At 48.4% G+C, this 23238-nt stretch overlaps 1 protein-coding gene across 4 annotated transcripts in view; it reads left to right on the top strand.

The window, feature by feature from the left end:
• CHCHD6 (coiled-coil-helix-coiled-coil-helix domain containing 6) overlaps positions 1-23238 on the top strand; it is a 249476-nt gene that overhangs the window by 124450 nt on the left and 101788 nt on the right. For 2 of the 4 annotated variants that reach the window (XM_049641126.1, XM_049641127.1), the window contains exons 5-6: positions 9382-9465; positions 14021-14128. In XM_049641126.1, the coding sequence (XP_049497083.1) occupies positions 9382-9465; positions 14021-14128 (192 nt within the window). The remainder of the gene's footprint in view (positions 1-9381; positions 9466-14020; positions 14129-23238) is intronic. The other 2 variants (XM_049641128.1, XM_049641129.1) reach the window with 1 other exon arrangement.

The following is a 23238-nucleotide window of genomic DNA, read 5'->3' as shown; positions in this document are numbered from 1 at the left end:
CATGGAATATTCTGTAAATGTCAATTAGGTCATGTTGGGTGATAATATTGTTCTTATCTTTCATATCTTAGTTGTTTTTTTTTGGTCTAGTTTTATCAATATTTTGAGAGAAGGATGTTAAAGTCTTCAACTGTGTAGATTTGCTTATATTCTTTAGTCTATAAAGTTTTTTATGTATTTGAGAGTTTTGTTATTAGGTGTGTACACATTTATAATTGTTATTTCTTCTTGAATAATTGTCTCCTTTATGATTATGAACTGCTCCTCTCTATTATAATATAGCTACAACAGCTTAGTGTTTGTACTTAGTGTTTGTGTTGTATATCTTTTCCCTATATTTTTTTAACCTGTTTGTGTTTTTATGTTTAACATGTATTTTTTTTAAATCAATAACATATAGTTAGAGTTTTGCCTTTCACTGGCGAGTATGATAGGCAGAACAGTGGTTCCCCAAAGATGTTCATTTCTTAATCTCCGGAACCTGTGAATATGTTCCTTCACATGGTAAAAGGGACTTTGCAGATGTGACTAAGTTAAGGATATATGATGGGGTATTATCCTGCATTATCCAAGTGGATCCAGTGTAATCTCAAGGGTCTTGATCAAGGAAAGAGGGAAGTAGGATAGAAAGCTAGAGAAGGAGGTGTGATGATGGTAGCAGAGGTCAGGGTGATGTGGGGTCATGAGCCAAGAAATGCAGGTAGCCTCTAGAAGCTGGAAAAGACAAGTGGATAGATTCTTTTCTAGAGCATCCAGAAAGATATAGCCCTGCCAACACCATGATTTTAGCCAAGTAAGACTCATTTGATATTTCTGATCTCTAGAAATGTAAGAGAATAGATTTGTATTAAGCCACTAAATTTTTGTTAATTTCTTATACCAGCAAAAAGAAATTAATGTAGGGACTTAAATCTGTTTAACATGATTATTGGTATAATTGGATTTAAATGTACCATCTTGACACTCAATTTCTGTTTGTTCTATCTGTTCTTTGTTCCTCTGTTGCTACTTTTTTTTTTTTTTTTAAAGTAAGCTCCACGCCCAGTGTGGTGCCCAGTGCAGGGCTTGAACTCACGACCCTGAGATCAAGACCTGAGCTGAGATCAAGAGTTGAACGCTTAACCAACTGAGCCACCCAGGCACCCCTCTGTTGCTACTTTCTTGTTGGTTTTTTTGAGGGAGAGGGTGGAGATGAATCAGTATATTTTAAGAATTCCATTTTATCCTCGCAATTGAGTTTTTGTGACCTTTTTTTTGTTCCTTTTTTAGAGGTCGCTCTAGAAATTATTTGTTTTTTTTAAACTTATGACAGTCTATGTTCAAAAAATATTCCATTACTTAAGGAATTATTTATGAACTTTATAAAAGCATCCTACTTGGGGTTTTTCTGAGCTTCTCAGATCTGTTATTTGTTGTCTTTAATTAATTTTGGAAAGTTCTTGGCTTTTCTGTCTTCATTCTTTTGCACTGATTTTTTTCTTCTCTTTCTAGGACTCCAATTACATGTATGGTATATCATTTGATATTGTCCTATAGATCTCGCGTCCTCTGTTCAGTTTTATTTCTTCCGTGCTTTGTCTCTTTTGGTTTGGTTAATTTCTAATGACTTGTTTCTAAGCTCTGTCCAGTCTTCTAACAAACCTGTGATTTGATGCCATACTATGCTAGAAATTCATTTTTAGCGTTTCCATTTGGTTCCATTTTTACAGTATTGGGTAGCGTCAGTGAACATGGTGGATTAAGGGCCTCTGATGAAAATTCTCCCTTCCATAAAAGCAATGAAAATGCTCTATTCCCCCCCCCCCCCCGAACTTTGAAAATTAACCAAAGACTTGCAGCAATCCGGGAGCATTTGTTCAAGAAAAATGGTGAATCTCAGTAAGGACAGTGAGTTTTATGGCATTTTAAATCGTCTCATTCCCATCCTCCTTTCCCCCAACTAAGCAGTAAGTTTGAAAACCAACAGCCACAGTCATGGTAAAAGCTAGCAGCCTGGCAACCACTGGACAGGGCAGAGAAGGATCGGAGTTCTTTAAAGTCCCATGCCTAGAAAGTTGTCATTATTTTTCCTGTCTGGTGGTTCCTGGAAGACCCCACCTGCAAGGCTGTCTTCACTTGATCTGACTCAGACGTTGCTCAGTGGAAACAGCCTTTTCCTGGAAGGCATTTTCAAAAACAATCAGAGGCAATTGTAGAACAGTATGGCTGCTCCAGGAGGTGAATAACAGTTTGGGAAAACAATAGGGTGATAAAAAAGCTTAATAAAAGAAAAACTACCCACAGCTAGGATCATCCTCAGCAGTGAAAATCTGACGACTTTTCCCTTAAGATGAGGAACAAGACAAGTGCTAGCTGTAGTAATCAGACAAAAAAAAAAAAAAAAAGACATAAAAGGCATCCAAATTGGTAAGAATAAAAATTTTTACTATTTGCAGATGACATGATACTCTACATAGAAAACCCTAGGGGTGCCTGGTTGGCTCATCCACAGAGCATGTCACTCTTGATCTCTGGGTTGTAAGTTCAAGCCCCACATTGGGTGTAGAGATTCCTTAAGAAAACAAAACAAAACAAAACAAAAACCCTAAAGACTCCACCAAAAAACTACTAGAACTGATAGATGAATTCAGTAAGGTCATAGGATACAAAATCAATATACAGAAATCTGTTGCATGTCTTTAAACTAATAATGAAGTAGCAGAAAGAGAAATTAAGAAAACAGTCCTGTTTGCAATTACACCAAAAATAATAAAATACCTAGGAATAAGCTTAACCAAAGAGGTAAAAAATCTGAACTCTGAACACCTAAAACATTTATGAAAGAAACTGAAGATGACACAAAGACATGGAAAGATATTTCATGATCATGGGTTGGGAGAAGAGACATTGTTAAAGTGTCCATACTACCCAGTGCAATCTACACATTTAATAGAATCCCCATCAAAATACCACCGGTATTTTTTTTTAAAAGCTAGATAACAAGATGTTCAAAGAAGGCTTAGAAAAGCTTCAGCATATTCCTGGGAATCTAGAAGGCCAGATGAATGTGTAGGGGAGATCTCAGGAGATCTCAAAAAGATTCACACCTGGACACATCATAGACTGTTGAACACCAGAGTCAAAGAGAGAATCTTAAAAGTAACAGGATAGAATCAATTTGTCACATGCAAGGAATCCTCAATAATATTAATAGCTTATTTATTATCATAAATAACGGAGGCCAGATAGTGCCCATATCCTTGTGGAAATTCTCCCTTTCTTCACATATGGTAGGTATCTACCCTTCTCTGCTAGATTCTTTAACATATTGATCATAGTTATTTTGAAGTTCCTCTGTGTTACTTGTTACATGTGAACCATTATTGCATCTGATTGCATTGGGTATTTTCTCTTTATGGTAGATCATTATTTTCGTGTGTGTGTGTGTGTGTGTGTGTGTGTGTGTGTGTGTGTACTGTGTTTACACTTTTGATTGAATGCTCAACCTTTTGTGTAAATAAAACAGTAGACACTGTGGTATATATGCCAGTGAAGGGTTTTCTTCTGTTCTATAAGATCATTAGTATGGGGGCTTGAGTGTCTCGTAATGGCATATAGTTAGATTTTCTTCTTTTCTTTTATCCAAAGTAAGAATTTTTTTTAAGGGTGAGATTAACCAGTTCATGTTTTGTATTAGTTGTCTATTCCTAAATAAGAAATTACAAACTTCAGTGGTTGAAAATAAGAAATATTTACTGTCTCACAGAGTCTGTGGATCTGGGTCCTGGACACAGCTTAGCTGGGTTCCTCTGTCTCAGGGCTGCAGTTTCATCAGAGGGCTCAGCTCAGGGCAGCCTTGGTTCCATGCTCCCTCGTACAGCTGTTAGCAGGATTTAGTTCCTCACTGGCTGATGGCTGGAGGCCTCCCTCAGTTCCTTACTGTGTGGGTGTCTCCATAGGGCAGCTTACAATATGGAAACTTGCTTCTTCAGTGTGAGCGAGGGGGAGTGGGGGAGCAAGACAGAAATCACTAGCTTTTGGCAGCCGGAAAGTGACATTCTATCACTTTTGCCATATTCTGTTCATTTGAAAAGTTTGTCATTAGGTGCAGCCCACACTCAAGGAGAGGGCATCACACAAAGACGAGTATCAGGACATGGGATCCTTGGGGACCATCTGAGAAGTGGTCAAGCGCATATATTTTTGTGATAACTGACATACTTATTTCTAGAATTTAATTTGGGATTTTCTGTTTACATCCTCTTCTCCTCCCCGTGTTTTCCTTCAGCCCCCCATTTTCTCCTTATGGCCACATCTTGCTCCCTTTCTCCCACCCTCCCTTGCCTCTGCTCTAGCATCCGTCTTCCTCCTTCCTCTCCATTCCCTCCCTTCTCTTCCTCCTTCATCTCTTCTTTCTCTGCCATCCCTTTTGGGCTCTTCTTCTGAAATAGTTCTTAGACATACATTGGAGTCTCTCAGTCTGTCTTCCAAGTTTTTCAGCTCCTCTTTCATACATTTTATCTTTGTCTTCTGTTGCAATGTTCTGGATCCCATTACTGTACTACATTCCAGTTTGCTTATTTCCACCTTACTGCCCTCAGCTTATCCATATCATTTTTACTTTGAAGGAATTTAAGTTTATAATATTTACCTGTTTGGGGGTTTTCCTGTTCCAAGTTCATAATTTCTTCTTTTTCAATTAGAAGTTCATTTATCTTTAAAAAAATGTTTTTTAATGTTTATTTTGGGGGGGGTGCGGGCAGAGAGAGGAGACAGAGAATCCAAAGCAAGCTCCAGGTTCTGAGCTGTCAGCAGCTTGACATGGAGCTCGAACTCATGAGGCGTGAGATCATGACTTGAGCCAAAGTCGGCTGCTTAACCGACTGAGCCACCCAGGTGCCCCAAGAAGTTCATTTATCTTTTGAGTACCTTAAACATGCACTTTTAAAATCCTGTATCATTTGAAAATTGGACCACTGTCTGAATATTTGGTGATGTTAAGGAATTAATTTGGAGAGTATGCAATGGTACTATGGTTTAGTTTAGGAAAAGAAAAGTCCTTATTTTTTAAAGAAGTATTTGAAGTATGTACAGATGAAATGATCTGCTGTAAGAAATTTGGGGATAGTGAGAGGGTGGGGATTATAGGTAAAACAAGATTTCCTTAAGTTTATAAATTTTGAAGCTTAGTGATGGTTGTCTGGGGTTTTATTAAATTATTCTGTCTCATGTTTAAATTTTTGCATAATAAAAAGTTGTAAAAAATCCTTGGTCATAATGTCCCATAGAATTTATTTCATCTGGAGTGGATTCATATTCCAATTGCTGATTTTATTGGTAGCCTTGCTAAGTGTCACAGTGCTTCATGTATTTGGGATTTGGTTTGCAGACTCATTAAGAAAAAAAAAATTGTTTAATGTTTATTTTGAGAGAGAGAGAGAACGTGTGTGCACACACAAGAGGGGGAGGGGCACAGAGAGAGGGAGACACAGAATCCAAAGCGGGCTCCGGGCTCTAGGCTCTGAGCTGTCAGCACAGAGCTGGATGCAGGGCTTGAACTCACCAACTGTGAGACCATGACCTGAGCCCAAGTCGGACGCTTAACCGACTGAGCCACCCAGGCGCCCCTGCAGGCTCATTTTGAGTAGAAAGTTTGTTTTTTGTCTTGTTTCACTCTACTTTGTTTTTGCTCTCATTTTCGTTTCTCCCTGCCTAGTACATTTCTAGTGGTCTGCAGCTGCGCCCAGATGCAGGGACAGGTGATTGTGGCCCTCCTGAGGCCCATCTCCGTGGTGGCATTAGTGGTGCTGCGGAGCTGGGACCTGAGCTGGGGGTGGTGGCGGGGGGGGGGGGGGATTGAGTCATTTGTGGCCAAGGGTTGAGTGGATCGGAGCTATGGCCTGTGGGCTGAACTGCAGCCCTACACGGGGTCTTCAGGAATTTTTTGCATCAGCTCCTTGTTCTGAGAGAGCCCTGGGTTGCGGGTGGCAAGGCTGGCACCAGTGCCCCACTCTGTGGAACAGGCTTTGTTCTGGCTGCCTCTGCCGACTCCAGACCCAGAGCCCAGCAAGCCTGTGGCTCTGGCCTTACCCACTGCTTTGCATTCCTGTTCTGTTAGACGTTTTAATCTTGTTTTTGAACCTGGCCATGTCTTTTTGGTGTCCTGTTCTCATATTTTGTCTGTTCTTGCTATGTGTTTAGAGCAGGGAAAATGCATCAAAGTGTGAACTTACCGTACTCTCTTGACTGGAGGAAGTCCTTGACTAAATCACTGAAGATTCTTTTCAATTCCCCATTCAAAGACTGTAATCCACCAAGTAGATCTTCATAATGGTGATATTTTGCCTTTGTATTGGAGACAGCATACTTTACTCAGTATTTTTTCCTAGAAGACTGGCTTGGAAATCTCCTTAGAGAAAATAACAACCTGCTACCCCACAAGTTATTCTGCCTGTGGCCTCCCCAGCATATATCCCTCTCCAAAATTATCTTATTTCTCTGCACACACATTTGTCTCTCCCACTGGGATCTAAGCTCCACGAGAACAGAAACTCTTTCTCATTTCCCTTTTGTATCCACAACCCCTTTGCGATAGTGTCTGTCACGTGGTAGGCACTCAATAATGTTCTGGTAAATTACTGAATCAGTCGCTGAAACCTGCCTGTGCCTCCTTAATTCCACGGTCATGCTGCGAGGTGCCTGCCGCATGGCCTCTCGTGAGTGCTGGGAGGCGCGTGTTGGACTGTAGCAGCTATGTAGAGTGACCATTGTTGTCTCATGCCCGCCTTCATTCATCAAAGCCAAGTGGGTCCCTGCTCCGGGCCAGGCACTGACAGCCAGACGTTTGTACCGCATGCGTTTTCCGCAGCCCTTTTCACATGTCACCTCCTCCTGTCCGTTGTCATTATAAATCTCAGGATGGGTGGAGGAAGTGAGCTAGCCACCTTGCTGGCTCACGATGCTGGAGGCCAAGGCTTTCGGGATGGGCCGAGACCGGGAAGGCCCTTCCTGTCACAGAGCTTCTCTTCCAGTGGGTATGACAGACTCCTTGTTCTCTGAGCAGTTAATCACTTCCTTACTTGGCATCGGCTTCGTGGTGTTGCAGATTGACATGGCTATAAAAGGAGACCCCTGTGTCCTCAAAATCTCTTCTTGTGTGTGAACTGTCTCTCTGTGGCCTGAGGAAGCCTCGACGGTTGGGGAGCTTTGCCTGGAGCCTTATCCCATTTCTGACGTAGATACCCATGCCAGCACAGGCCCGGGAGCCATGAGCTGAGTGTTCCTGGAGCCTCTGCCCAGAGGAGGCATCCTGATGTGTAGGCTGGAGGGAGGGTGGACAGATGCCCGGAAGGCCTCCTCATGTACCGCCCCGCTGGCCTTCAGGGAATGGCAGAAGAAGAGCCTCATGGCAGTTTTGCTTTCTGGTGTCATCTTCCCGGTTGGCTGGGACCGTCGGCCAGAAAACGGCAAGTCCGGAGCCCCAGGAGACATCCCTGTCCTGGCTGCTTCGTTGTGTCACGCCGGCTTCTCCGATTGTCCCAGGGATGGCTGAGAGTGAGGGCCCAGGTGGCTGCGGAGGGCCCAGCACAGATTCACCACACTCCCATTCCTGGGACCCTGCCTCAGCGTCGTGCTTTGAAAAATCCTGCGAGAAATCCCCCAGCATTCAGTTTCACTGTTTGTATTTAGCTTTTCTGAAGTGTTGGCATTCCACAGGCATTCCAGAAGCCTTCTTGGCATTTTTAGATACTCTGCAGCAGCCTCAGGAGCCAAGTCTCCCCTCTGTCCTCCATTCTACAGGTAAGGAGGACATACCCAAGAAAAGGAGAGCAAATTGCTCCAGCTCGCAGGCCACTCAGTGGTGGAGCCCGCGTTAGAGTGCGACTCCCAGGTTGTCAGCGTGTCGCCAAGCCCAGCCAGCCCACGTTCCCCGGGTGCAGCCAAGTCCTTCAAACCCAGGTCCTTCCTCAGCTGCTGTCGCTGTCCTGTGGTCAGCTCCTCGTTGCTGGTCCCCTCCTGGGCTTTAGCGCATTTTCACGTCTGGGCGTAGCATTGCTGAGGGAATGGGCTTTCAGAAACATCAGTTCTTGTCCTGGGCGGTATTTTTGCCCAGTTCAGACCCATGTGCTGACACCACAGTGTGGTCTAAAGGAGGCAGCTCAGGACCTGGAGTCACCGCTGACAGGTTCATGGTTTCCCTCTGTCATTGGCTAGCTTTATGCTCTTGGGGTCATGGTAATTAAGTGACACAGGAGCCTGAAATGGTGCTGGAATGCGCTGGACCCTTACACAGGGCACATAGCGATCAGATGGCATTACTTGTCTGCACGAGCGGTGAGCCGGCCCTCTGGGGTGCTCAGACCCTGGGTGGGGGCAGGCCTTGGGGCCTTGTCCCACAGAGGTGCTGAGGGCCATGGATGTCCCAGGCAGGAGAAGACTGCCGTGATGCAGGTGTCCCTTGATGGAGGCCTGCTGTGGCCCTGCCCGTTTTCTTTAACCTCCCACACAGTCCTGTGGGGCAGGCACTTCTGGTGCGGGCTTATGTCTTATACCTGAGGAAGCTGGAGCTTGATCACCCAGATAGTTAAGAGTGAGGCAGGTTCACCCCCAGGTCTGCTGGCTCCAGGTTGCTGGTCCTGGCCAGCCAAGCCCCTCAGCCTCGCTGTCACCTTCAGGGAGGGTCCTCGGCCATATGTGCCAGCAATTCTGTTTGTTCTGCATCCGGTGGGTGCGGGAGCAGCCGTCCTCTCCAGCTCTAGGGTTCTGGGGTTCTGATACTGCTCACCTTTCAGATCCCTGACCCCTGAAGGAGGGAGCTGGCCTTGCCAGAAGAAGGGCATTCTGGCACCCTGCCTCTGAGAGCTCATGTGTGAGTTGGTAGCCTGGTCCGGTGCTGGGCGTGAGAACTCCGTGGCCGGGGAACAGCTCTGGCCCTTCCAGACTGTGTGGCCTTGAGGCGGTGCAGCTCTGTGGTCAGGCCCTGTACGTGCTGGGGTTCAAACCCCAGTTCCTCCCTCATAGCTGTGGGCGGGGGCGGTCACTTAGCCCCTCCATTTATTCACCTACAGGGGCTTCCTAGCAACCCTGCCTACCGTTTAGAGGTGCTGTGAGGGTCCAGTGAGAAGGTCTGGGGGAAACACTTGGACTAGTACCTGGCACATAGTAGGCACTCAGTAAATGTTAGTGCTTGTCCTCTGACATGGCTCTAGCAGCGTGCCACACTGAAGTCCTGGGGTGGAAACTTAACGCAGGGTATGTAAGCGGTCCAGCATAGCACAGGTTTTCAACGCCCCATCGCTGCTGCTCGCACGGTCAGTGTCTCTGAACAGAACCCTCTTGGTGTCTCCCCCAGCTCAGCCCAGCTGCTGTCGCCTAACGTGGGCTTTGTTCTCTTCCCGCCAGGCCAGGGAGCTGGAGAGCCGGGAGGCAGAGCTGAGCCGTCGTGACACCTTCTATAAGGAGCAGCTGGGACGCCTCGAGAGGAAGGTAAGGCTCATGGTGGCCACCTTTGGGCGCCAGGCCCTGAAAGCCCCAGGGTCCAGTCGCCCCAGTGGCCGGTGCCCCTGCGGACACGCCCTCCCTCACCCTCAGCCTTTCCCCAAGTTGTAGTCACAGAGATCACAGTGTTTTAAGTGGCCCGTGTTTTGTGAATGCGGCTGGCCATGCTGTCGTTCAGCTTCAGGAAAGACTCATTTTCACCACAGGGCGGTGCTGAGCCCTAGCCTACCTTAGTTAAGCTGCACTGGATAAAAATAATAATAACGTGAAGTCGTCCTGTACAAATATATTAAAGTTGTATTATTGATTTTCTCCCGGGAGTCAGGGAGATCAAAGGGCACCATGGCTACTCGCTCCCCACTTTCCTAGGGATAAGCCTTTGAAATGAAGGAGATTCAGAGACATCCTCATTCTTTTTTTGTTGTTGATAAAGCCTACAACGACTCTTGAAAATTCATTTGGTAACTTGTTTACTTTTGGGGGGGGGGTGCTTAATTTGTTGATCATGACAGATTTTTCAAATGGCTTAAATCATGGATGGGAGACGGTTGGGAGGTTTTTAAAAAAAATGTTCTTCCTCCTGCCTGAGACGGCATGCCAGGCAATCCGAGCCATCAGCTTATTGCAGGCAAATCTTCGAGAATCGTTTGTCACGGTTTGGAGCTTTGAAATTGACAGTTTGCTTGAGGGGCTTTATTTCCGTGGGCTTTTCTCCTGTGGCATGGCACTCTGCAGGCTGGTAGAAATGTGGATTTCTGGATTTCCAGGCAGCGGGGACAGGAGGGACGCTCCTCCTTGCTCCAGGGACGCCCCTGTCTGCCTCCTGCAGGGTGTTTAGGGGATGGCACCAATTGTGATGTGAACACCGATGGTGGTGGCGTGGTCCTGGAGGCCAGCAGCACCTCCAGCCGCTTATAGAAGTGGCCCCTTAACCAGCAGAGGTGTCCCCAGAACAGACTCCTGCCCAGGTTTGACTATAGCTGCAATGACAAGGATTGTGATTTGAGATCCTGGAAAAGGGGAAAAACATTCCACCAGCCATAGCTCTAATTATCACAGTTCCCCATATGTTCACGAGCGCAGATTTTTTTGTGTTGTTATGTGTGCAATTCCGCGGCCTCCTGCTGAGCTCCGCTTGCATTTCCCTCTCTGGGTTTGGCTCCTGGAAGCGTGTGTGCGTGTGTCTGCTCGGGGTGAAGGGCAGTAGCCTTACAGTGTTCTTCCTTGTCTCAGCTCGGTTTTCCCCTGTCACTCTCCTTTCCCATCCCCACTGGGGTTCTCCTCCTTGGGCCCTGTTCTCTGCCTTGCCAAAAGGGAAGTAAATTCTCCTGGATGGGCCCTTCCTTCTCATCTGTTCTTCCCTGCTCATCCTACGGGGACGTCCAGACTCTACATAGGCACATGTGCCCTTTTTCTAAAATGAGGGTTTCCTACACGATTGTGAAGTTATCAAATGCTTCCAGAAGGAGGTGCAAAAACATGGTCACCTGTCTGACTCTGAAATACTAGCATTTTGCTGGTGACACTGTGCAAAAGGAAAGCCCCTCTCATGTCCTGGAAACTAGAGATTGGCGAGGAAGATGGGTGGGGGCGGGGTGGAAGGGGTGCTGCAAAAGGGGGAGCAAAGACTCATGATCCTAAGGCTTAATTGTACCAGTCTTGAGAAAGGTTTCCCATCTCCTCTGTGGATAATTTTATTCCTGTAATGGCTGGGAAGATGAAGAACTCGGCCTCCGACAATCTTTTTTATTAGCTGTTGCTTTTATATAATTCTGCTTTCATTTGTTGAATACTCTCAGACCTTGACATTTTCAGCTTCTGTACACACAGCTTAAGGGCCTTCCAATCAGCAGGCTCCTTTCTTTTCTTTTCCCATTTCCTCTTAAGTTTGGAAATTGATTGTGGAAACCTGTTCAGGGGGAAACTTGGAGCAGCTGCTGAATCATCCGCGACCACCCAAAAAAGTTTGGAGTATGGTCAGGGGCCAGAGGAGGTTGGGATGGGGGACACAGAGGCCTGGTCTCGTGGGGGGCGCTGTGCTGGGTCCGCCCGCCCCTCGGCTGGAAGCCTCCTGCCCTTTCGCCCATAGGACACCGTTCCCTAGTGCTGGCCCTTTGTGATTGGCAGGTAGGGAAATCCTGCACAGAATCCAGACTCATTTTCAAGGGGGAGGAGACGTCTTGACCCCTTTGTACTGCAGTATTTATTCCCTAGATGATTATTCTTGAGGGTGGAAATCATATTTTGTAGGGCTCCTGCGCTTTATAATCTTTCTGAGTAATTGTTCCTCACGCCCACACTGCAAGATCGAAGTGAGGAGTGTTTTTTCCTTTCATCACAGAGAGCGGTGAGCTGTTGGGATTGCAGGGGCCTTGGGAGGGTCTCATGGCACCTGGAGGCAAACCCTAGACGTGGTGTCCACACACAGCCGTGAAGCAAGGGCTAGCGCATTCACAGTGGACCCGGGCCCCCACACGGCTCTGTGTCATTGCCCTCTGCAACCACACTGCGCCTCTTCACATCTCCATTTCTTCATCTATGAAATGGAGATATTGATGCCTCCCTCCGGGTGTTGACGGCAACATTGGAGGAGGGAACATCGGACAGGTGTTGGCATGTGCCGGGCGCCTCTCTCTGGTGCACGGCGGTGTTGGCGATTCTCCTTCAAGTCCTGACGCTTCCGGTTTGGGTTCAGCGGATGCATGTGTGCACACGTATGCGTGCGGAGATGGATCTTGTCATCAACGGTGGGCTGCTCTCTGGGACGCAGAAATCTCCTCCCCGGGCTTCTCTGGGCTTTTCTCGGGTGCCTGCCACAACACCTGTCTGTCCTTCGCCACGCAGAGGGGTAGGTGAGGGCCGTGTGCAAAGCACTATGGAGACCACGCGCTGCTCACAACTGGGTGTTTCTCACAGGCCTGACAGTGTTAGAGAGCAGGGCCATTTTCCGTTGCCGTATGCCGGGGGTAGGGTCCAGGAAGGTGAGGCTGTCCACCGCCTCGACTGTCCGAGTTGCAGTGCTGCACCTCCTGCCATCGTAACTGGCCTCCCAGAGCCTTTGCTCAGCTGCCCTTTGTGTTTTCCTGTGGGAAACGGAAGACCTGGTTGTGGGTTTCACCTGCACTCCACCTGGATTCAGTTATCTTGGGGCTAAGGGTGACTTGTGTCCCGTCGGAACTAGCGCATCTGCTGTCTGCTGGTGGAACCCTGGGTGCTGGGTGGCTCTGAATGAGACCTGAAGGCCATTGAGCTGACAGCTCTGGCTGGCCAAGGGTGTGTCTCCTGCCTTCTGCCACGGGGCCGAGCGCAGGTGCGTGGGGAGCAAGGTGTGTGGGGTGCTTGATGGAGTCCTAGTTTGGCCTCAGGAATTGACCAGCCTTCTGACTCTGAGCAAGCTATTTAAATTCTACAGCCTCAACTTTCTTACCTTTGACGCGGAAATGTTAAGACCAACCTGCCAGTTGTTTGGGGGCTGAGTGGTCATTTGTGTACGAGTATCTGACATTGAAGTGTCCTATTCTCTTTCGTGTCATTTCCATCCTTTTTCTCCTCATGTAATAAATGCATAGCCATTCGTTAATTCCATATTTGTTTAATTCTGCTAGATGCCCAGAGACGGTCCCGACACCTGTCATTCCTACCTCATGAAATTCACAGCACAGTTTGGGAGGGGAGGGAGATGTTGAGGAAGAGGGCCGCACAGGGGAGGATGCCAGAGAGCCGACTTCCCGTGACCAGACCTGCCAGCCCTCTAAAAATGGTCTTGCTTTTTCCAAACTCAGCAACTGCAAAGTGGGGAGAGCATCTGGGGGGGTCAAGCTTCACAGCTGGAGGTAGGGAGAAGGGGAGAACCTGAGAAATATGTGTATTCTTCCTGGATCTTGGGCTCTTTCCCCAGAACGTAAATCTCTGTTCCTCCTCCCCTTGGGCACACACACCACCCCAGCATCGATATGTGAACAGTCAGCCCTTTTCCTGTTTTTCCCTCTTTGCTTCTACTCCGGCTTTCTTTTTTTAAGGAACAACTGTCATGTGATCCTGCCAAGCCTGCAGCTTTCTCAGTGACAGCACTAAACAGCCCCCTGCCTGATGTCCCTGGGGGTGTCAGTCGGAGTCTGTTCAGGAAAACAGGAGCCACTCTAGGGCACAGAGGAAGAGGATAATTCTGCTTTACATGAGAAAGTGGGCCCCTGGTCGGGAGCACGTGAAAAGGCCCAGCCTCACACATGTTGAGGAAATGCAGTGACAACCATGAGGCAATACCGTTCCATGCTCAGAGTGGCTGACATGGGAGCGATGGGTACCAGCGAATGCTGGCCAGGCTGTGTGTGGTTAACTCAGGCCCTCACGCCACTGGCAGCACTGTAAATTGGCAAGGCCACTTTGGAAAGCTATCACCCGTTGTCTGTTAAAGCTGAACATAGGCGTACCCTACAACCCGGATGTTCGGTGCCCAACAGAAATGTGTCCATAGGTTCACCAAAAAACCAAACAAAGACTGTAGAACGTTCATTGCAGAATCATTCACAATCGCTGTCAACAGGGGGACGGATCCGTCATGGTGGTCGTCAGAGTGGAAGCCCAGATGGGCGTGCGGATGAACAAGTCGTGGCCATCAGCAGGGGTGCTGGTGAACGTCAGCCGCAGAATGGTAAGCAGAAGGGCCACACGGAAGCATACGTGTACGTCGGATGGATCTGTTACTTGACTTTCAAACCCGGCGGAACTTATCTGTGATGCTAGAAAGTGGGATAACGGTTACCTTTGGGGGGAGTAACGCGGAAGAGAATGTGTAGGGGGCTCGTAGAGTGGGGCAGAGTTCCCTTTCTTGATGTGGGTGCTGGTTACGCAGGTGGGTTCGACTGTGCGAATTCATCAAGCTGTGTTGGGAGGTTTTGCACTTTTCTGTTAGTATGTTCTATTTAACACAAAGTCTGATGCAGCAGAGGAAGGCAGGCCTACCTTTAGGCACCAGCGGTGTCACCTGCCACTTCCTCTCTGCGTGTTCCTAGGCCCTGCACCCTGCATGTGTTCTAGCACTTGCCACGCTGTCTTGTGGCTGTTGGCATCTGTGACTGTTTCCACTTCCAGACTGTGAAGGTCTGGAAGCAGAGTCCTCACTGGTCTGATTCATCAGGGGTGATTCATCACCCAGGGCTGGGGATGCAGTGTTTGGCATAGAATAGGTGCCCAATAGATGTTTGCAAGAATAAAGAAAGGAAAGTGTGTATGAGCAGGCAGGAAACAGTGACGCAGCGGGGGTTCCGGGATAGGCCTCTTGGTGAAAGCTGTGTTTGGAGCATGAGCAGGATGGAGTGGGCAGCCCACAGGACGGGACATGAAGAGGTGGGGCTTCTGGACGGAGACCTCCACGTGACTGTGGGCAGTGGGGGGGAGGGCTGTAAAAATAGGTTGGGGTCACATCATGAAGGACCCCGGATGACTGGCTCACAGCGTGGCCTTCCATTAGGATAACGTTGGGAGTTCTTGAAGGGCTGTCAGCTGGAGAAAGACTTGAGCTTGAATGTCCAGAAGAGTAACGGTGCCATTAAGAGACAGAAAAAATTCAACTGAGCCACGACACTTGGGGAAGGTCGTGAGTTTAATTCTAGACCTGCACATATGAAGTGGAGATGGCCAGCAGATGATTGAAAGTGTCAGACATGGAGTTCTGTGTCCCACAAGATGACAGCCACCACGATGTCATGAGCATCTGCTATGTGCCAGGCTCTTTTACATAAATTATCGCTAATCCTTGCAGCAATCCTGCAAGGTAGATTATATTATACATTTTATAAATGAAGAAACTGGGAATCAGGTTAAATGAGCTGCCAGAAGCCATGTCGCTGATGGATGAAGTCAGAGCTCTGAAGTCTCTGCTTTTCCCCCACGCCATGCTGCCTCTCAGATCAGCTCGGAAGAAAAGTTTGAGAGAGTGTGTGTGGTCAACGGTGCCAAATGCTGCAGGCCAGGAAGGACTGGAGGAGAGCCCTCCAATTGTGGTGTGAAGGACACCTGAGTTATGTTGAATGCACTTTTCCAGTATTGCCGTGGAAACTGAAGCTGGGTTACATGTGGAGTGGGGCCACAGTGAATGCGGGAAGTGGAGGAAACAGGTATAGGCCGCTCTTCCAAGAAGTTTCCTGAAAGAACATGGATGGTTTAAGAGTGAGTGACTCCATCATATTTCTGGGAGGAGGAGAACTCATAACACGTCCCTGAGGGTGCAGCAGAAGCCAGGTCCCAGAGGTGGTTGGAGGGTGTGTGGTGGGAAGGGCCGCCTTCACTCCGTGTTCTCGGAGGAGTCGCCCTGTGGCTCTGGGGTGGAGTGACTTCCGGTCGCATGGTGAGTGAGCAGTATGTCTTGTTGGAAGAATTGTTGACCGCCAAGTGCTCTGAGTAACCAGCAGGCTTTTCTCCCAAATGTGGGGAGGCTTGCTTGGTGTCGGGCTCTACCTCAGTACCAGAGAGTCAGACAGAGAGGGGCTTACCACTGAGGACGCAAGACCGAGGCATGGCAAGTGTGACGTGCATGCCGAGAGAAGCTGCCAGAACATTGGGGATTTGGAGGAGGGAACAGGTAACAGTGACCTGAAAACAACGCAGCCAGAAATTGGCCCATGTGGGGAAGGAGCCCACCCCCCTGATCATTGTGGGGAGCAGCCCTTTGCCTACTGAGCTGACTGCTCTGTGCCCAAAGGACTTTTGAAGATTGTTGAGTCCAGAAGTTCTTCCCCAGGTGACTAGCGCCACTTTTTGGTAATGGGACCGGCATAAAAATGGCCATTTTGTGTGTTCTTGACACTGCTGGAAGTGAGAACTGGAAGACTGTATTGCCTAGAGATTTAGGACGGCCTTTCTTAGCAAGAATGGGCTTTTTATACCTGTGCTGGTGGCACCGGGTCCTCTGATGAGGAAACAAAGAAACTGAGAACCATTGATCCACTCCAATTATTTTCACAGATAAGAAAAGGGCCCCAAGGCAACCGAGTGGTTTGAGAATCACTTGCTCTGGCTGTAAGCACTGGGTTTTTAGATCTAGAGGAACCTGGTTTGAATTACAACTTCACCACCTACTGGCTTTATAGGCGTGATCAAGTCACTTAAGCCCTTGAGCCTTGGGAGTCTTCATCTTTACAATGGGGACAGTAGTAATTACATTTTTCAAGTTAATAAAGATGTGACAGAGAAGCTAGTCCATTGTAATATATCATACTATAAGTGGTACCTGCCATTACTGTTGACCAGCCGGATCTAATAATATAACTGCCATTGTTCCCATCACTCCCCAGAGGTCCTGTAGGTAATTAGTAGTACACCCAGCTAGTAGTGGTAGCAGTAGGACTCGGCTTCCTTGCAACACTGTCCGTTAGTCTTACGGTTTTCCACCATAGGGTGAGAGGAGGGGTTAATCACAGGCTCTGGAGATAGATGCTGTTACCACTTGGGTTCTGCCATCACCACCATCATCACCTGGGCCGTCACCCCCGTCACTACCACCGTGTCCTCTGCCTCGGCCACTGCCACCTCCATACCACTGCCGCGTCATCCCACACTTCCCTGCGCCTACTCTGTGTATTGCTGAAGGTCTGTTTCTTTACCTCGCGGTCTCATCTTCGCAGAAATTCTCGCTGTTACCTCACGGTAACCTCTGAGATGAGGAGGGAGCAGAGACTGCCCCCTCTGTTGTGCATGCGGAGAGGCCGTGGCTTTCCTGGGCCCTGTGGCCAGCTTCCCTGGGAAAGATGTCTGCGCCAGGGGCCCTGCAGAATGGGCTGCACAGCTCCTTTGCTATGTACAGTGTCTAAGTTGTGTCACGTAGGTTGGGTGGGGGCGTGGGGGGGGTAGTGTTTATCACAGGTGAAAATGAGGAAGCTCAGAGAGGTTACGGGATGGCACCAGGTTTCACAGCCATTCAGCTCTGGGTTCAAGATTTAGACAGGTCTTCCTGAATCCACATTTGTGAAACAGGAGTAGTACTTATCTTGCAGGGTAGTTTTCAGAATCACATGAATTGATAGAGTATTGCCAACAAACTCTCTTTCCGTCTCTGCAGCTGGCTTTCTCGGTGCTCCGTAGCTAACACTTGCTGAGTGTTCCATGTGCCGGGCACCGGCCAGACACCTCACCTGAACGGCCTCCTCTGACCTGCCCAGTGAGCTGAGTGATAGAATGACAACCGATCTCGTTTGAATCCTTGCTGTCAGAGTGCCAGGCGTGTCCCAAGTGTGTCACACGTTCTAATTCATCACATCCGCGAGACAGTCCCACAAGGCAGGAGCTGTTAGCATCCCCATTCTATGGGTAAAGACATAGGCTTTGAAGTTGGCAGCAGCTGTCACGTGAATGGTTTGGGGTCATGGCAGTCAGTCCACCGTCCGTGGGCCCAGGCAGGCTAAAGCAGGGATCCGTTGTTCATCAATCAGCCGAGTACTGTTTGAATCTGTATTAAAATGATCCACCGTGGAATTTTCACTAAAGCAGAACAGTAGACTAACAACAGTACAGTGAACCTCTCTGTTCCTGGCCCCCGAACTTAACAATTTGGCCACATTTGCTCATATTTATTCCTTTTTTCTTTTTTTCTTTGCTTTGAAGCAAATTCTGGTGACCACGGTATTTCCCTCTACAGACTTCAATACGTGTCTTTGAAAAATATGGACGTTTTCTCATATAACTATAGTATTGTCGTCTTGCCTCAGAGAATTAACATTGATTTCCCTGATCTCCTCAAAAATACCTTTTCCCAGAGTTTTTGTTCGTGTTTGTTGCTAGTGTAAGTCAGGATCTGCTAGAGTTATACCGCACTAGAATTGGTTCTTAGGCTTTTAAGTCTTTTGTCACCCAGAATAGACACTACCCCCTTTTTTATGCCAGCGACTTGTTGCAAACACTCCTTAGGTTTGTATTCCCCTCTTTCTCCTTCATGGTGTTGAACTTGGCCCAGAGAGGGGAAGAGCCAACTGCGTACCTCGGTAAGAGGGATGAAGTGATCATGTGGGAAGAAGGGCTAACCTCAGTGGTTAAGTCGCTGTTCACGGCTGTGGATTTATGTCACTCCCTCCATTACTGTTGCTAGGGTCCTTTTAAGCTCGGGCTCAATCAGTATCTCCTCTTGAAGTGGTTTCTGCACCATTCCTGACAGCAGTTGCATTAACATGCCGCACTTCCTGTGCCGTGGTTATTGTCTGTTGGTTTTCCCCCCGGCGCATTTAGTCTCCTAAATAGGTCCTTACGGCTTGAAGAGCCAGAAGTGCCTGTCCATCACGTATGCAGGTTACCACCTATCCCTGCTGGAAAAGACCCAGTTAAACAAATAATTTTAATTAAATAGGCACTCCATGGCCTCTCCTTTCCCTTTCCTTCTCGGCTCTTCCCTTACCAGCTTCGATCAGCTCCATTTGACTGGGTGAATGAATTCCTTTGGGCCCTCCTTCGGCCCTTGGCCACGGTGGTGGTGGGATACTGCAAACAGAATCCGAGATTGCCCTTTGGTCTCTCCCTGCTGGTGCTCTGCCTTCCCACTGCCCTGGTGACCAAGCCCTATCCTGGTTACTGAACTCATAGCTCCTGTTTTTTTGTCCTTCCACCACAATGGCGGCCCCTGGCTAATCTCTCTCTTGAACTGAAACCGTCACCTCCCCACTGGTATCCTTTTTACCAGACCCTTACCTATGATCTGGTATCTCCTTGTTGCAGGAAGACCGTTTCTAAAGCCTGTCAACGACTCCCTGGTGCATTCAGGAGAAAGCTGGGATTCCTCAGCCTGGCCTGTAGGGCTCTGTGATCTGGGACTTGGCTGTGTGTGCACCTGGCATGCTCTCTGGCCACATGGCCTCTCTCCTGACATTAGGATCACCCTAGAGGCCTTCTGTGACCCCTTCCCTCTGCTCCTTCTGTGCAGGGCTACCACCTGAGCTAACTTACTATTTTGTTCCCAGAGCAAGCTCAGTGCCTGATGGACATAGATGCATGACATAGTGGCTCAGCAGTCAGGAGAGGTGACAGCCCAGAGCGGTCAGCAGTGCTTTGGGCTTTGGTACATAGAAGTAGGTGGCTGTGGTTGTCAGAGTGTAACTGCTTGTTGCTTGGTGCCAGCGGGGGAGCCAGAACCTCTCTGTTACAAAAACTCTGCCTTGGTGCATTGCATCATGGGAATGACCCAGTCATCTTCTCAGAGCTTATCGGGCTGTGGGGCAGCATTGCCTTTTAAAAAAATGCTTATACTTATTTCTTGAGTAGCACCTGTCCATAGTAGAGAAACCAAAAATTTCAGAAGAGCCCAAAGAATAAAACTAAATTTGCCACATCAGCACTCTGCCCACCTAGAGAGGTAATCGTTAGCATCTTGGTGGACACTGCCGGAAGTTGTTTCTCTTACGGTGACATTGGTCGTGTTATAATACAGTTGACCCTTGAACCATACGGGTTTGACCTGCACGTGTTCACGTCATACACAGATTTTTTTACTGTATAGTACTGTAAATGTATTTTCCTTATGATTTTCTTAATATTTTCTTTTATTCTTACAATAAAGTAAGAATACGATAGATAATGCCTAGAATGTATAAAATATGTGTTAATCGACTGTGTTATCAGTAAGGCTTCTGGCCAACAGTAGGCTATTAGTAGTTAAGTGTTTGGGTAGTCACAAATTATATGTGGATTTTCACACATATGTGGAGAAAGGGTTGGGGGGGGTGCATCACTACCTTTAACCCCTGTGTGGTTCAGGGATCAGCTATATTTGCAAAAATGGGAACATAACCGTAATGCTGTTTAGTAACCATTTTAAAACTCAATCTGTTAGGAACCATTTTCCAACATCAAATCTGTTTCTACACTTAATTAGTTGTGTACTCCTCCTTCTTATGAATGCACCATAATCTACTCTTTCCTATCACTGCATTGCTGTATCGCCTTAGGCTAACCAAAGGCGGATGGTGTTCTTTGACCATCTTTATAGCTGCCTGAAGTCCGTTATTTTCTTTGGAAAAATATTTATATTTAGAATTGCAGATCCTGGGCCGTAGACTGTGTCCATCCCTCAGGCTTGGGGTTACGCCTTGCCAGATTGCCATGCAACGGAGATCGTAACAGTTCACGCTTCCTTCAGCAGCACATGATGGCGCCAGCCTCCCGGCCTTTCAACAACATTGGCCGTTTTCCTTTTGCTTTTTAAAATTAATTACAAATGTAATGCTTGTTTGCCAGAAGTTCAAGCATAATGAAAGCATGCAAAGTGTGGCCCCAACTCACCAGGAAGAACGCTGGTCGGTGTGCTTGCAGCCACCCCCTGCCCGGGCAACTGTCAACCTTGTGTGTATGAAGAACCCAGACATGGATTGTTTTTACAGTTGGTGTCATAGTTTATTCTTCGCTAACTTGCTTCTTGCACCTAGCAGTAAATCTTAGACAATGTTGCACGTCACTTCCCTTAGTCCCCCCAGATCAGCTTGTTCCTTTAATGACAGCATTAGGGGATTGGCATTATTTATTTAACCGTTTTCCTGTTGGGTGGACATTTAGGGTTATTTTCAGCCTTTCACAATTAATTTTAATGAAGACATCCAAATTTATCTACAGAAATATATACTGACGAAATGGTCTGAGAATTTCCCTAACCCTAACCCAACCCTAACCCTAACCCAACCGTAACCCTGTGAGGTGGTAAACTTAAAAGCTCTCCCTTCCCCATTTCAGTAGCTTTTAAGTGTGTTCATTTGATGGGCAAAAATTGGCCTTTTGAATGTGTACTTTTTTAACCACTAATTAAATGATCATGTTCGTTGGTTTATGAAAGCCTGTTTCTGCACTGTAATCACTGTCGATTCCCCAGCCAAAGGGCTCTTACCTGATGCAGGATGTTTTCCCGTCGTCTCCTCAGCTGACGATTAGTTAGCCTGGGACTGGTCACCGCAGGTTGGAAAAGCGTAGGATTGGGGTTCACCCCTGGGTCTGACTCCTTACCTCAGCTCTTGCCAACTGTGTGACCGGAGGCAAATTGGTTCACTTTTATGAGTCTGGGTTCCTCATCCTCCCGGGACTGGTAACCACAGCCTGTTGGATTGTGGCAAAGGACTGAATGGGACAACCCTTGAATGTGCCTGTCACGGCATGTGCGGGTGTTCGCCGGGCTCCCTCCTGCTTAGACGGTCCGTGCCGTTCATGGACAGTTGTGGTTGTGCGTTATTCTGGAGTCTGCTCAGGTGTCCTGGGCGTACTGAGACCACGAGCCGGAGTAACAGCTGTCATAGAGCTGGCCGGGACCAGCCTGTGCGGTGTGCCAGAGAGGTGAGGACCAGCCTCCCCCTGTTTCCCTCCCCAGTGAAACTGTCACCCTGGTTCTCTCAGGCTTTCCTCCCAGGGGGTAGTCTAGTGGTTCTCCTTTTGGTAGGTTTTAGCTTGTCCCTGTCTCTGCGGGTCCTGGAACTGGAGCCAGCGTGCGAAGGTGATAGGGATGGGGTGGGATGGAGCTGTGCCATTTTGCCCCCACAACCCCCCTGAGGGGACATTCCCCTGGTGGTACTGCCTGGGCTGCCTTTGGCCGTCTCACTTGAGTTCAGCTCCACTGGGCTTTGTGTGTGCTGCCGGGAAGCCACACTACCTTGTTCTGCATGCAAATGGCCAGTGGTTTGGGACCCAGGAACAGGACCTTAACCCCTGTCCCTGTTAATTTTCATCTAATTGGAGCGGACAGGGCCATTTTTAGCTTTTGAGATGTGTATGTATCCTGTTACCCGTACAACATACTGGGTCACCTCTGAACTTCATGTCATCAGCAGATTTGATCAATACACTGCCACTCCTTCCTTTAGTCATGGATAATGATGCTGAGTTGGAAGGAAGATGCCACACTCTATGGTCAACCATCTGTCCTCACTCTCCAGACTTTGCAGAATGGGAGTGCTACTCCAGGTCCCTTCTGCTGTTGGGTCCTCCCATGGGTGCAGCATGGGACAGAATCTCACTGACTCTGTGCAGTGTCCCAGTCACTGTAGGCAGTGTCCCCATCACTCTGGGCGGTGTCCCCATCACTCTGGGTGGTGTCCCATCACTCTAGGCAGTGTCCCCATCACTCTGGGTGGTACCCCCATCACTGTAGGCGGTGTCCCCATCATTCTGTGTGGTGTCCCCATCACTCTGGGCTGTGTCCCCTTCACTGTAGGTGGTGTCCCCATCACTCTGGGTGGTGTCCCATCACTCTGGGCGGTGTCCCCATCACTCTGGGTGGTACCCCCATCACTCTAGGCGGTGTCCCCATCACTCTGGGTGGTGTCCCCATCAGTGTAGGCAGTGTCCCCATCACTCTGGGTGGTGCCCCCATCACTCTGGGTGGTGTCCCTATCAGTGTAGGCGGTATCCCCATCACTCTGGGCAGTGTCCTCATCACTGTAGGTGGTATCCCCCTCACTCTGGGCGGTGTCCCCATCACTCTGGGCGGTGTCCCCATCACTGTAGGCAGTGTCCCCATCACTCTGGGCGGTGTCCCCATCACTCTGGGTGGTGTCCCCATCACTGTAGGCAGTGTCCCCATCACTCTGGGCAGTGTCCCCATCACTCTGGGTGGTGTCCCATCACTCTAGGTAGTGTCCCCATCACTCTGGGTGGTACCCCCATCACTGTAGGCAGTGTCCCCATCATTCTGTGTAGTGTCCCCATCACTCTGGGCAGTGTCCCCATCACTCTGGGTGGTGTCCCCATCACTGTAGGCGGTGTCCCCATCACTCTGGGTGGTGTCCCCATCACTCTGGGTGGTGT

The sequence above is a fragment of the Panthera uncia genome, chromosome A2, assembly GCF_023721935.1.
Source record: "Panthera uncia isolate 11264 chromosome A2, Puncia_PCG_1.0, whole genome shotgun sequence".
Taxonomy (NCBI): domain Eukaryota; kingdom Metazoa; phylum Chordata; class Mammalia; order Carnivora; family Felidae; genus Panthera; species Panthera uncia.
The sequence above is the reverse complement of the archived record's forward strand: the minus strand, read 5'-3'. Positions and strand labels throughout refer to the sequence as shown.